Source organism: Meleagris gallopavo, chromosome 7, assembly GCF_000146605.3.
Source record: "Meleagris gallopavo isolate NT-WF06-2002-E0010 breed Aviagen turkey brand Nicholas breeding stock chromosome 7, Turkey_5.1, whole genome shotgun sequence".
Classification (NCBI taxonomy): domain Eukaryota; kingdom Metazoa; phylum Chordata; class Aves; order Galliformes; family Phasianidae; genus Meleagris; species Meleagris gallopavo.
Genome location: NC_015017.2, coordinates 24,584,943 through 24,599,307, shown reverse-complemented (window position 1 = coordinate 24,599,307; position 14,365 = coordinate 24,584,943). Strand labels below are relative to the sequence as shown.

The window sequence follows — 14,365 nt, the reverse complement described above, 5'->3', positions numbered from 1 at the left end:
GCCCTTATTGCTTTCTGACCTGGATGGCAATGTGCTGCTACATGGCACACCTGTCCTGCCAATGAGGGCTTCCTCTGGTCGTACCTGCATTACATGACTCTTGAAAATGCCCTTAAAGAAAAAATTCTTCTTGCATTGGGGAAGAAAAGGAAGTAGACTCTGGAGTAGTTCTCCTGAAGCTGTATTTATCGGAAAGGTCAGCAGTCTGTGGGCTGTGACTCACATCTGCTGCTGAAAATTGTGGTGGCAATCATGATTATACTTCTGTGTGCACTGCCAGCTCACTGTCACTCCACCAGTGGTTTCTATAGGAAATGCCTGCAGCCAAGCTGCAGAAGTTTGTCAGCTGGTGTTTGAGTGTAGGATGAGGTAGGTTTCAGATGTTACTGAGTAAGCTGAGCAGTGAAATCCAGAGCAGTTGGGTGTTTTCAGATGTGGGTTGCATCTGGGTGCTCCTGGCTCCATAATCTGTGCATTGGAGGGGCACAAGCTGGAGGCCAGAGACATCCACATGTGTAGGTGGAGAGAGCTGCTGCCTGATGGCATCCAAAAATTTTCTTCTGGCACCTCTGTTTCTCTCCACTTCCATTGCAACAAGCAGCTTCAGTGTGCTTTCTTAGGCACGGATCTGCTTCTTGGGCTGGTGTGGAGCCGAGGGAGCTCTGTGGGAGGGAAGCAATTAGCATCCAACTCTAGTGCCTTTCCATGCAAAAACCCTTTCCCTGCAGATCTGCCCATGCAGAGACAGTCATCTTGCACAGATGGGCTGCAGGTAAGGGCCTTGCTTCCTGAGCTCAGTTCCGAAGCTGCTTTTCTGAGTGCGTTGCAAGAAAAATGCTGAGTGGGGCTGGTGCAGCTCTCATGCTGTGTGCAGCAGCGCAGCCGTTTTGCTGAGCTGAGGAAACGAGGTCAGATGAAACGCGTGCAGAGGAATTTGGCAGGTCTCCTTTGGCTATAAAAGCAGGCTGAAATTCTTATTCTTGGATCGAGGTAGAGAAGGTCTGGTGGACAGTCCACGTACCTCCTCATGCCTTTTTAAGTAACTGCATTGCAGGAGGTGCTGGGAAATGCTAGAAGGGCCCCAACATCATCTTTTCTCGCCAGATATGGGTGGACAGATGTATGGCACTCTACTAATTAGTGTTAACAAGGCCTTTTGTTCTGCCTCAGGAGAAGATTGGCTGGCGGAAGGAGGCGTCCCACCTGCTGGTCTTCACCACGGATGACGTGCCCCACATAGCTCTGGATGGGAAGCTGGGGGGGCTGGTGCAGCCCCACGATGGCCAGTGCCACCTGAATGAGGCCAATGAGTACAGCGCATCCAGCCAGCTGGTGAGTGGGCACAGGGACAGGGACAGGGTGTCAGCGGGCCCTGTGCTGCTCTGGGCTCTGTTTGCTCCTGATGAGTGTGGTTTCACTCTTTTCCTCAGACATCTCCACTCACTGAATGCGCTTGTGATGCTCGAAGATGGGTTCGGAGCCCAGCAAGTTTTGTCAGGATTCACTGACAGGGAGGGAAATGTAACTTGGCACGCTGAAGTGCATCATCAACTGCGAAGTGCCCAGGGATTGTCAGGCTGTCAGCAGGGAGGCTGAGCCCACCTTGATGTGGCTGCAGCCACGAGCACAACGCGGTGCTGATCCTATTCACAGCCTTTGAGCACAACCCTAACGTAGATCTTAGTACTAAATAAACAGACCAGCCCCTTTTATTTCTCCCTTTATTTAAACTCAGTGGAGGAAACTTCTGTGGTGAATGAGCATTTGTCTGCTGCCTAATTATCACATCCTCCTGCAGAATGGTGCTTTATCCAGCAAGTCACAAGCACTAATTATGATTTTTGTTCCTGCATACACCACTCTGTAACAAGAGGTGTTTCTGGATGGTTGCCTATGGCTCCTTAGAGAACCCCCTGTCCACAGCCCATGCAATCTTGCAAGTGTTTGCATTCCAGAGTACAGCTGCTGTACTGGAGCTGTGCTGGGGAGCTGGCATGGGGATGCTGTGTCAGTGTTTATTTGAGTCTTGGAGGCTCTAAATCAGCCCTTCAGCTTGCAAGTGAGCGGGGTGCTTTTTCTGAGAGCAGCATTTCAGAAGCAGATTGGGGGCTGAAACTGGGGTTTCAAAGCTCTTGAAATGAACACAGTTTTGTTGTTTTGTTGCTTATGGATTGCTAGAACAGTATCTTCCTGCCAGCCTTTCTTTCTCTGAGTTCTGCAGAATTGAAGTTTATTATCATTTCTTCATGGCTCTACTATGCACAAGAACAGGCAATCTCAGCTCTCAGAGAAAAATCACACATCCCTGCTTAGTGCAGTTCTAGATCATGGTCATGTCTTGCATCCCTGGGGTTGGCAGTTAGGTTATTACACATGCACATTGGCTGATAGCAAAGTTGAAAGAGGAGGGAAAAAAAATTTGTTTCAGGTGTTACTGTGGCTCATGGTGTTGTCATTTCATATATTCTAATGATAGATGCAGCAGAAATATTCAGAGAGTGACAGAATTACCGGAATGTTTCTACTATTTCAGTTGTAGATGTAGTGGTTCACTTCACACTGCAGTGAAATGCCACAGGTTTTGCTGCTGGGAGAAGAGTAATGAAATTAGTCTTTGTGCTACCCATCAGTCTTTCTGTGTTGTTTTTCCCCTAGGATTATCCTTCCCTGGCACTCCTTGGGGAGAAACTGGCTGAAAACAACATCCACCTGATTTTTGCTGTTACAAAAAGCCATTATGTCCTGTACAAGGTAAGTGCTGCTGAGCAGTCCATGGGCAGGGCTTAGTGCCTCTTGAGAGCATCTTGGCCATGATGCCCTTAGGTCACACCAGCTTGGCACAGCTGTTACCTCTCCCTACTAGCACCTAGAGCATGGTCATTCAGTGAAAAGCACTAAAGCTGCTTACTGCAAGCAGATCTCTGTGTTAGTGAGCGTGTGCATACCTAAAATAGACCCTATCCTAATCTTGCCGCCGTGCAGCAGATGGGAGAGCAGAAACCTGTTCAGCCCTTTCCGCTGTGACTCAATCCCATTACCTAATCCAGTACGGTACCGCTGCCCAGCTGTGTTTTTCCATCTCCCTAGCCCCAACCTGAGCTGCTTTGCCATTCCCACGGCAGGAGGCTCTTCCCTGGGGCTGTCTCATGGCAGAACTGGGTGGAGGGATGTAGGGATGCAGATTGGGTTTTTGGGAAGTGCATTCTCTGCACTGAGCCAGGCAGGCAGCGAGGTGCTGGAAGTCCTCATGGGGCTGGGGGCTGAGCTCATGCTCCACACCCGCTCCCAGGGAAGCTTGACTGCCACATCGCATTGCATTGCAGCGCGTTTTCCACTTGTTGTCTTTTCAAGAACTTCACTGCCTTGATTCCTGGGACCACGGTGGAGATTTTGCACAAGGACTCCAAGAATATCATCGAGCTGATTGTCAAGGCCTACAACGTAAGTGTGTTTTAACACCACAGCTGCTGTGGTGGGAGTGCCAAGAGCTGAGCTCGCTCAGCCCTGCCTCGTGTGCTCCACCCAGGCTTGGCTGCACCACTCTGGTCCTCTCCGCAGTGGGTCGCTGCTGACGTGCTTGCATCCACCCTGGGGAGGGAAAGGAGCTGCTTGTCCTCTTTAGGATGATGCTGATGGTTGGGCTGATGTCATCTGCTTGGGCCCTTGCTGGGCTGGCAAGAAAGCAAAGCATGAGTGGAATTGCACCATAAATGCAACCTGGATTTAATAGCTGTCACAGACTACCCTACCGTAAGAGAAAATAGACCATTTCTTTGCTCTTTGATGCTCGGTGACCTGTTAGGGACATGACACGGCTTAGGAGACATCCTTGGGTTGGTCACTGTGCAACTCTATGGAGATAAGGGGAGCAGAGTGACCAGAAGCAGCTAGGTAGCGAGCTAATGGGATAGCTGTCTGAATTTGTTGGATTTCTGCTGGATCCTTATGGTTCAGCTCTGTGCTTCTGGGAGGATGTTGGGTGTGTGAGATGTGTAACTCAATGTGACCATGTATGAAAGTGTGTTGTGGAAATATGTTGCTCCACCCATGTTCTTTTTGGCTAAACTGAAATACTGTCAGCCCTCAGGTAGGGTTGTTCATACATGCAGTGTCTGAGCTAATCTTTGCAGCCAGGGGGGCAAACAGTGCACTGCTTTCCTGAACCCATTCCCAGCAGATCTGATAATGTTCCTCTCTACAGCACTAATGGGTTTCCCATGGCAGGTGGCCTTGGAACCACTGCAGGTTCAGAATTCCCTTGTGTTCACACTGAAATGCTCCTCCTTAGGGTGTACCCCATGCTGTTACAGCTTTATTTCAGTCAGAAGTTGCTCCATCTTGTGGGCAAGGTCCTTCCTCTGAATCTCTCTGGAGTCTTCTGCTCATTTCTCAAGGTATTGCAGGCCTGGGGGCCACCAAACAGCACAGCAGCAAAACCCCTCCAGTAGTGGCTGCAGTGCTGTGGAGGTATGCTGCTTTGCAGTGCCAAGTGGCTAATAATAATTGGATTTAAATTAGGCTAATAGCATTACCCAATAAGGCTGGTAAGAAATCTTTGTGTTTGCATCAGAACGTAAGATGACCCAGGTGGGGTCATACCATGGTCCTTCTGACCTGCTATCCTGTGCTCTGTTGCCTTTGTCTTTTTTGGATACCACTCATAATGCATTGCTTCCAGCCATCAGAAGAACTAAACAAAACAACCTCATTTCACATTAATACTTATAAACAGAGTTTTCCCTTTATTTTGTTTTGGCTTAAAAAGTCTGGGTTGTGCAGTAGGGTGGACAAATGAGAAGAAGAAGAAAGGGAATAGGAACGTACCAAAACATCGCAGATGGAGAACATCTTTCACTTTAAAATGTTTCACAAAGAAAGAGATTTTACATTTTTTTTCGCCATAGAAAACCTGGTATTTGCTATTGGCTTATCCAGAAATTCTGGCATTTTTTCTGCAGAGGAAAGTTTTTCTAACCAGTTTGTGTTGAATCAAGAAAGCAGGGCAGAGTTGCTGATTCAGTTTCAAGTGTGTTTTTATGCCCCCTTTGTGCAGTACAAAAGGCATCGTGGGATGAATGCCAGTGGAGTGTCAGGCTCTGCACTCTTCCAACAGACTTTGCTATGGGGGAGGTGTAGATGTGCACACAAGGCTCTGACCTACAGCTTGGAGATGAAGCAAATGGTCCCTTTGTGGTTGAGAGTGTTTCCTTTTTTATTTTGTTGTATATGCATCTTTTCAGTACAGGCTTCAGTGGTCATCATGACCCTTGTAGAGTGCATAAACCATCCCCAGGTGTTCCAGTCCAATTCCAGGTATTGTTTTTTGTATTGGTGCACACATGTCCTGGCTGCCTTCTGAATACAACAGATAAGATAAAAGATAGAAGATAAGAATGCTTTGCAAAAGAAACCTGCCTGCCTGTATTAACCTGATAACTTTCTTTCTCATTGTGTTTCCAGAGCATTCGGTCCAAAGTAGAACTCACTGTCTGGGACAGCCCTGAGGACATTGGCTTGACCTTCACTGCCACCTGCCAGGATGGATTGTCCTACCCCGGGCTCAGAAAATGTGGAGATCTCAAGATAGGAGATACGGTGAGTCTGTCTCTCTGCACATCCTGGCTGCCCATCTTCCTCTGCTAGCCTCAAAACTGTGCTATGGTAGTGTAAAAAACCCACTGAGAGCAGCTCTGCCAGCTGAAGAGCTCTTCCCTCTTCATGGCAGGGTAGGTGGACTAGATGGCCTTTAAAGATCCCTTCCAGCTCAAATGATTCTGTGTTTCTGTTATTCTGTGAAGTCCGGGTGGAACTGAGCATGTTGGGCATGACCAGGAGGGCATATTGTCACCTGGCATCAGCACTGCATTGCAGGGCCAGCAGGCTCAGCCTGGCTGGGAATCCTGAGCCTTTCTCCAGGCTTTTGCTGTTTGCAAGGACTCATTAGCAGGATGATTTCCTTATTTGAGAAGAACAGCTTTAAAAACATACCAGAGCGCTAAGCACTTGGACATATAAAAATAGTTTGGAAGAATAAACAGTAGCTGAACCTTTACCCCTCCAAATAAGGGCTATGTGAAGTGTTAAAAAGGAAGGTGGCCTCAGAATTTTAGCTGACATTACTGGATTTCAGCTCAGTGGGTAGAATCAGTCCCTAAAGCTGTGCCAATCATAGGCACGTGCCCTCCTAATGTCCTCAGCAAAGCCAGATCCCCCTTGGAGCAGGAGCATTAATCTGGTGGCTGGGCCTGGGCTCTGGCCTTTGGCATGAAGACAGAGCTCACCCAGCTGTTGAGGTTTGTCCCTGCATCCCCTCCTGCTCAGCAGCTTCTATGAGCATCAGAGTCCAGCTCCTGTGAACAGCTGAGAGAGTTTCCCCAAAGAGATTGACATCAACACCGGGTCCTGAAATATTGGGGTCTCATACTGGTGGCATGTGGAAGAGAGCAGGGTGATGCCCTGAGCTTGCTTTCTGATGTAATGGCCTTTAGTTGTACCAGGGGAGGTTCAGATTGGATACTGGTAAAATCTCTTCTCAGAATGAGTAATGAGGCACTTGCACAGGCTGCCCAGGGAAGAGGTGGAGCCTGGAGGTACTCAAGAACCATGGAGATGTGGCACTGAGGGATGTGGGTAGCGGACATGGTGAGATGGGCTAGAGTTGGACTTGGTGATCTTTGTGGTCTTTTCCAACCTTAATGGTTCTATGATTCTGTCCTTCTCTGCAGTTTATGTTTGTTCCATAATTAGGGCTTTATGAGTGATGCAGGTTGGGATTTTCACAAAAGGTGCTAAATCCTTCACCTTGTAGATACCTTTGGTCCTTGTGCTGCATTGGCTAGATCTGTGCTGGTACTTGCTTTCAAGCAAATGTCATATTTTTGCTGTTATGAAAACCTGTCTGTTTGCTAGACTTTTGCCCCAGTTATTTCAGGCAGGCTGCCTCCTGCCTCACAGAAACCAGAGGTCTGTGATGAAGAACATTAACTCTCATGGGTGATGGTAATAAGCCTTGAAACTTCACTCGAATGCCTGTGGTGTGTTTTGAAATGAGCTACCCACAGAATAATGAACACTTTGGTGAGGGCTGAGATGTGGGTTCAGCAGGCAGAAGCTGCATGAGCTATGTGGGGGCATGAAGGCAGTGAGAAGAGTGGCTACGCAGTTGTGTGGAACTCCCCTAGCACAGCTCCAACACTTCCCTCTTGGTGGTTCTCCCCTTGGCGTGTGGTTTGCAGGGATCGAACACCAGCTTTGTGCCTCTGCTTGTCCTGCTTGGGTCACACGTGGCCAATATGGGGAACCAGAGTGGCGGTGAGGGGCAGAAAGGAGGTCAAAACCTTGATGGGCTACCAGGGCACTGAGGTGCCCACATGAGGTGGAGTTGGGGCAGTTCATCCGTACCTGAGAGACCATTTTAGGCTGCACACTGACTCCCCCCTCGCCCTCTCTCTCCAGGTTTCCTTTGAGGTTGCGGTGGAGGCCCGTGGCTGCCCTGCTGAAGACACCTCCCATGTCTTCACCATCAAGCCAGCCGGCTTCCGTGACACATTGGAAGTGGCCGTCACCTACAACTGCCTCTGCGGCTGCACCGGCCACGCGGAGCCGGCCAGCAGCAAGTGCAGCAGCAATGGGACCTATGCCTGCGGGCTGTGCGAGTGCGATGCCGGCTACCTGGGGGCCCGCTGCGAGTGTGAGGAGGGGGCTGGCGGGGAGACCCAGCCTGGGCTGTGCCGTGAGGTGGAGGGAAAGCCTGTCTGCAGCGGGCGGGGGGAGTGCAGCTGCAACCAGTGTGTCTGCTATGAGAGCGAGTTTGGGAACATCTACGGGCCCTTCTGTGAGTGTGACGACTTCTCCTGCGCCCGGTACAAGGGAGTTCTCTGCTCAGGTAGGTGCCGTCCCACCCCCCACCCTCTGCTTTGCCCGGACTGCAAAATTGCAGCTTTGGCATTGATTATTTGGGAGCGTGTTTGCTGATATGCAGCCTTAGTGTAGTCCTCATGAGGCCTCATCTGGAGTATTGTGTCCAGCACAAGAAAGATGTGGGGCTGTTGGAGCAAGTCCAGAGGAGGCCATGAGGATGCTCTGAGGGTTGCAGTAGTTCTCCTGCTGAGAAAGACAGGGGAAACTGGGCTTGTTCAGCCTGGAGAAGAGAAGGCTCAGAGGAGACCTCATTGTGACTTTCCTGTACTTAGGGGACCTTATAAACTAAAGGGAAAGTGACTTTTTACATGGTCTGATAGTGTGATAGGACAAGGGGGAATGACTTTAAGCTAAAAGAAGGGAGATTTAGGTTAGATGTAAGGAAGATATTTTTTACTCAGAGGTGAGGCACTGGCACAGGCTGCTCAGAACGCTGTGGGTGCCCCATCCCTAGAGGTGCTCAAGGCCAGGTGTGCAGCCTGAGCGGGTGAGTAGCAACCAGCCCATGACAGGGGGCTGGGACTGGTGGGCTTTAAGGTCCCCTCCAACCCAACCATTCTGTGAGTCTATTACAACAATCACAGGCTTGGATTCTCCCAAGCTTTTTCTTGCCTTCTTAAATTGCATTTCTCCACTTGTGCCATGTGCCCACATAGATACCATCTTTTTTTAAAGATAACACATTTGAAGCAATCCCCTGGCAAGTGAAAGGAAAGGTTGAGTTTTGGTTTGTTACTCATTAGAGAAAATCTGTATTGGAAATTCCTAAAGGGACTTTACATGCAGACTTTTCTGCCTGCTGGGAAAACAAATCATCCACTGGTCAAGATTTAGCCAGTCTGCTTTGCTTCAGCAAAGGTGGAGGAGCTATTTAGCAGTGTTTGCTAAAATGGCAATTCCTTTAATTCCTTTTCAGCCTGAGGTCATGTAATTTACCTTCCACACGTTGCCTGGATCAGCCCTAAGACATAATTCTTTCACCTGAAGCTGGGTAAAATGTTACTCTTCAAAACTTCTTTGTTTTCAAAGTGAAATACTTCCTCAAGTGAAAATCTCAGACCAAATTTCCAAAATGCTGTGCAGGTTTGCGTTAGCTCTCTTGTTGGTAGAGTAAGCTCAGAAAAGCAGCTGTTTTTCACTGTTCTCTGGAGAAGTGGAGGGATTTTTCCCCACTGTGCCTAACCTGCAGGCTTCTGAGCAAGTGCTGAGCTACCCCTGGGTAAGTGCATTTATAGAATCATAGAAATACTAAGCTTGGAGAAGACCACTAAGATCACCAAGTCCAACTCCAGCCCATCCACACCTTGCCTGCTAACCATGTCTGTCAAGTGCCACATCTCCATGGTTCTTGAACATTTCCAAAGACAGTGACTCTGCCACTCCCTGGGCCATTGGAGACTGTTGTGTTGGTAGGCAGGTTGGGGCTGTTGAGGCACTGTCTGCATATGGGAATGGCAATCCTCTGGATTTGGCAGCAACTGGAAACAGCACTGTGGCAAGTCATGTGTCTTCTGTTGCACCTAGTGGAGGGCTGCTGGTGGTGGGAAGAAGGGCAGAGCTGGTTTGGGATATGCCAGTTTTAGAGTCATTGAAAAGTGTTTGTTTTTGTTTTTTTTATAGCTGTGAAAGAAAACAAAGTAGAGGCTGAGGCCAAGCAGCTCCAGGGATAGACTGGTGGGGTGGTTCTCACCATGCCTCCTGGTATTTTATTGTTTTGTAGCCTTTTTTTCTTCTAAATTCCAGCCTATTGAGTAAGTTTTCTCAGCCCAGGGGGCTTAGGGCTTCTCCAGCCCACCAAAAGTGTCTGAGCTTGCACAGCAGTTGGTTTGGGGTGTGCCCCAAACTGCCCCTAAAGAGCAGCAGGTCTCTGGAAGAAGTAGCTGTGGTAGATTCAGCTTTTCTGAAGAAGGAGGACAGAAGAGTTTCTGAACACTGCGCGCAGCTGTGCATCATGTTGGGAGATTCAGCACAGGGTCTGGCCTTTCCTAGACAGTTTGGATGGCTGCCATGGAGAGGCAGAGCCCTCTGCTCACTGCCTGCCTCCCTTCCTGGAGCCCGGCTCAGGAATTTGCAGATCACTGTGCATCCCCATGGCTTTTGGACCCCTTGGCTGCCTTCCAGCAAATCTGACAAATGAGGAAACATCTCAGTGCTAGTTGCATTCCTAAGGTCCTATAAAATGAGTTAGTTAGAGGGAGGAGAGGCCCTGGTGAGAACATCATGCATTGGCCACTAATGAAGCAGGACGGTTCTCTGGAGGGCACGCTTTGTTAGCTGCAGCTAAGACCTGTATTTGCAGGGGGTGTGAGTAGTACAGCAGCTCCTTTACTTCGGTGTGCCTACAGAAATTTCCTTGTCTTCACCACTGCTGACGCAAAAAGCTAACATCAGCAATAGGCTGTCAGATTTGCCACCCAAAACCACTTCTGAAAAGGGATTTAGGAAATGGCAACTCAACCAAAAACCCGTGGCTTGTTGCACAGAGACTCTATCTACATAGACCTCCAACTGCCTTGCGGAAACTGAAAAACTTCAAAAACTGCTGAGGGTGTGCAAATCTTTCATGGCCTCCATAGTTATATCTGACTGCTTCCCTTTCCTTGGTCTGCCAAATGGGGAAGAACTCTGGGTTTTTGGTCACAGTGGCATAAGGCTTTTGTTTGTTTTGCTGCAGCCTCACATTAGAAATCACACTCCTGCTTCTGCAATTTGTTCCAGGATTTCCTGGTTGCAGGCGCCACATCAGGGTTCAGCAGCTCTATCCTTGTGCTGGCTCTCATGGGAAGATGCTGCTCGGTGCCGGTGCTGCAGTTTCTGGTTGTGCAAGAGACACAGAACATGCTAGCCCCATGCTTTGAGGACAGTGCTCACGTCTACTGGCACCACTGGCATCTCTGCCTTGTGATTTCTGATGTAGCCTCTTACTGTACTAATTCCTACAGGCTGAGACACTTGGCCTGAAAGCAGACCTTTTTCCCCACTTCTGAAGTCATCATCTGTCTGCTTGCACCAGGGCTGGTGTGCCAGGGAAGGTCTCAGATGCAGGAACAGAAGGAACCCAGTAACCATTTCTTTTTTTCATCTCCGCAATCTTCATTCCTACCACACCAGCTTTTACCAGAAGCTGCTGTGTTTTATTAAGAAAGAAGTGGGCAGTACTGGGTGGCTCCAGAGGTGGAGATGGTGGCTGAGTGTGGTTGGGGAGGGGGAAAGGAACTTCCCTGTGCCTGCAGCTTTGGCTGCTTGGCTGCCGTGCTGGACCGTGCACAGCAGATGGTGAATAGCCCCAAAGGGAAAAGGATGCTCTGTGGAAGAAAAAGGGAACAGAGCTTAAACCACATCTGCTGTGTTTTCTTTTCTGCCATGTCAAGTTTTGCTATCTTTGTTGTTTTTTTATTTGGGCAATTTAAAAAAAAAAATTGGGGGCTTGAGTGAAAATGCAGAATCTGAGTGCAGATGCACATCACTGCCTGAAAGTGCAGAAAGATTTCTTTTGTTGTTAGTGTTACAGGGCTGTGTCTCTTTTCTTTCCCTCTTTGCATCCTCCCCACTCTGGGCAGAGGTGGGTATTGTGTGCCCATTACTGTTTCTCAGCAACGAGCAGATGTGGTGCAAGCATCTCGAGATCTTCTGCCTGAGTGAGGAGAAAGGAAACCTCTGGTTTGTGGTGTACCTTTCCAGTCCTCGCCCATAAGCATCACTTGGTGGGAGCTCTCTGCCCATGAAATGTTTTGGCTTTGATGAGAATTTATACAGACACTGCAGACATTTTGTAATAAGCCAAACCCTACTGGAGGGCCTCCTCTGCTCTCCTCCTTTCTCTGGGTTAAGCTGCTAAGCTGGGCATGTTCCATTTGCTCTCATCACATGGCTTAGCATGAAGAAATTAGGGGTCACCAGGTCAGCTCTGTTTGCTTCCATCATGTGGAGCAGCCTGGAGAGATGTAAAGTCCAGGGCAGCAGGGCTCGGAGCTGGAGAGATTAAGAGGATTCCTTCTGCTCGTCCCTGTGCTGCTGGGCAACTGGGAAGGACTAGAAGGACATGCAAATTTGTGGTTGCCCCTGCAGGTGAGAGGGAGCATCCCTGTGAGTCTCCTGAAATCTCACTGTTTCTCCACCCTTCCCCAACCTTTCTCTTCTCCTTCCTCTCTGTATTTATTTCTTTTTAAACCTGGTTTCTGTTCCGCTCTCTGCAATGCTGTGCTGAGATGTGTGCTGTGTTCCTTCGAGTGTATGCCTTTCCCATCCTGCTCCATGCCAAAGGCAGAGAGCTGAAGACCTAAAATAGCATAAGAAACCTTGCACCCAGCTCCTGTCTTTCCCTCCTAGGAGCTCTTTTCCCTCTTGCACAAACCAAATGGTACCTCCTCCTCTCATCCTGGACTTCTCCCTTAGGTGCCAGCCCTCGGCTGGATCCTTAAGGATCTCCCCAAGGCTGTGCTCCAGCAGTGCAGGGGGATTTCCCAAGGACCATATGTGCTTGGGAAACATATGTGTCACCTATATGTGTGCTGGGCACCCGCTAAGGGGTTTTTCTGTTTCCAACCTCCTCTGTTCTGATGCTTGCAGAAGGGTTTGGGCCAGTTTTGTCAGCCCCAAACAGTCACAGCCTTGGAGAAGCCATCAGGAACTGATGGATTTGGGGTTTTGTCCTGGAAGGATTGAGCTCTGTTTCTCCAAAAGTCCCATTCCATGCACAGGAGGAAAATGCCAGCTTTGCTTACCCCTCCTTTCCCCCTGCCCAGGCCCTCAGTGCTGTTGCAGACCTCCCCAACCCTGGCAGCGATCCCTTCAAGGACTTGACCGCACAGAGTGCTGCTGTTCCAACCGCTTTTCACTTGGGGTTTCTCCTTGCCCTCGAACAGGCCTTTTGCAACCATTAATGCATGCTAATGAGGCATTAAATGCCATGGCAGAATTAAAAGAATACAGCAGTGACGCTTACTACATCTTTGTGGGAGCCAGAGCTCTGCCTGGGGTCTCTCTTAAAGCAGCAGCAAGAAGTATCATCTGATGGCACAGGCACCTGCCTGACCCCATGTGCAGGCGCAGCTGCTCCACAGACTACAAACTCCAGAAAGCCCCCAAAATATGAATGATACAGACCTGGAAAGCAAGCTATGCTGAGCGTGTGCTCCTCAAAGGGAGATAATGATGTGGGGTGGTCTTGCCTAAATGCTCTGCCTTTATGGCTGGTTCCTTTGATGCCTGGATTTGACCTTTCTGATCACACTAATTAACAGAAAGAAGTGGTTGGAAATGGATGCTGTGTTTTGGGTTGAGAAGCTAACAGTCTAAAGCAGGCAGGTGAGTGAAATTGTGTTTCTTATTGGCATGCACAGACAGCCCCTGAATTTTGCTCAGTTTAGAATACCAAACAGACCTAAGAGTGCTGCACAGCTGTGGATTCTTTCTCTTTTCCTATATCTTATTTTGAATGAAATTCTGACTTCTTTCAGCTTCTTTGGGAAGGGAGAAATCTATCCCCAAACCATGGACCTTTGGTGAACTTGCACCAGATTATGTGTTTGTATCCAAATGCGGAACTGGGCAAGGCTCCCACAGCATTGGATTCTGCAGTGAAAGAATGTCTCTTTGCTCTGGGGACCACTCCTTGTAATGAGGTCCAGCTGAAAGGACATTCAGCACATTTGTGCCTCGGTAGGCTGGGAGTTAGCCTGCTTTTCATTTTAAGGATGGGCTTGAACCATAGAATTTGACCCTAGAGTTCAGGCATTTGGGATCCTGCAGCTTTGTTTTGGAGCCAGGCTTTATTTTAAGAATAAATCTAAGGGAACTGGGTGGTTTTTTACGTGTGCTTTCTGAAATCCATCCCTGCTGACCTGCCATGCTGCTGCGGAGATGGATCAAGGAGTATGGAAGTGGGGGTGATGGATGCCCTATCCCTGGTGACACTCAGTGTCAGGCTGGATGGGGCTCTGAGCACCTGGTTGAGCTGTAGGTGTCCCTCCTCATTGCTGGGGGGTTGGACCAGATAGCTTTTAAGGGCCCCTTTCAACTCAAAGGATTCTATGATAAATGGGGGGAAGCTCCTGGCTGTGGGTCCATGGATCATCACTTGCAGCAAGGAAGCTTTGGTAATAGGAATTATCAGCTATATATCAGCTATAAATCATAATGAATTCATTCATGCTCGTAAGAGGTGAAGCTATGGATAAGCATGTACTCAGTTTGGCTGGGTTACTTCAACCCAGAGCTGTTCTGGAACCATGACACCCATCCCAGTTTCATCCCCTCAGGTCTGGCAGCCCCACATCACTCCCAGCAGCTGTAGCAGAGTTGGCAGTGGAACCTGAAAGCTCTCAGTTCCCAGCTGTGGGTCCCCCTCCAGAAAGCCACATGGGGCTGAGGAACTCATGTAAGCAAAAGTCAGGAAATTTGTGGAGCGCTGAGATTTCTTAACCAGAAAAGAAGAAAGAAAGAA

The 14,365-nt window shown here is 48.9% G+C and overlaps 1 protein-coding gene across 1 annotated transcript in view; it reads left to right on the top strand.

Moving 5' to 3' along the window:
• Nucleotides 1-14,365, top strand: part of LOC104911802 (integrin beta-5) — a 29,964-nt gene extending 15,599 nt beyond the window's left edge. Inside the window, exons 6-10 of the mRNA XM_010713917.2 lie at nucleotides 1,171-1,332; nucleotides 2,656-2,751; nucleotides 3,352-3,441; nucleotides 5,461-5,595; nucleotides 7,456-14,365. Of these exons, the coding sequence (XP_010712219.1) occupies nucleotides 1,171-1,332; nucleotides 2,656-2,751; nucleotides 3,352-3,441; nucleotides 5,461-5,595; nucleotides 7,456-7,974 (1,002 nt within the window). The 3' untranslated portion in view covers nucleotides 7,975-14,365. The remainder of the gene's footprint in view (nucleotides 1-1,170; nucleotides 1,333-2,655; nucleotides 2,752-3,351; nucleotides 3,442-5,460; nucleotides 5,596-7,455) is intronic.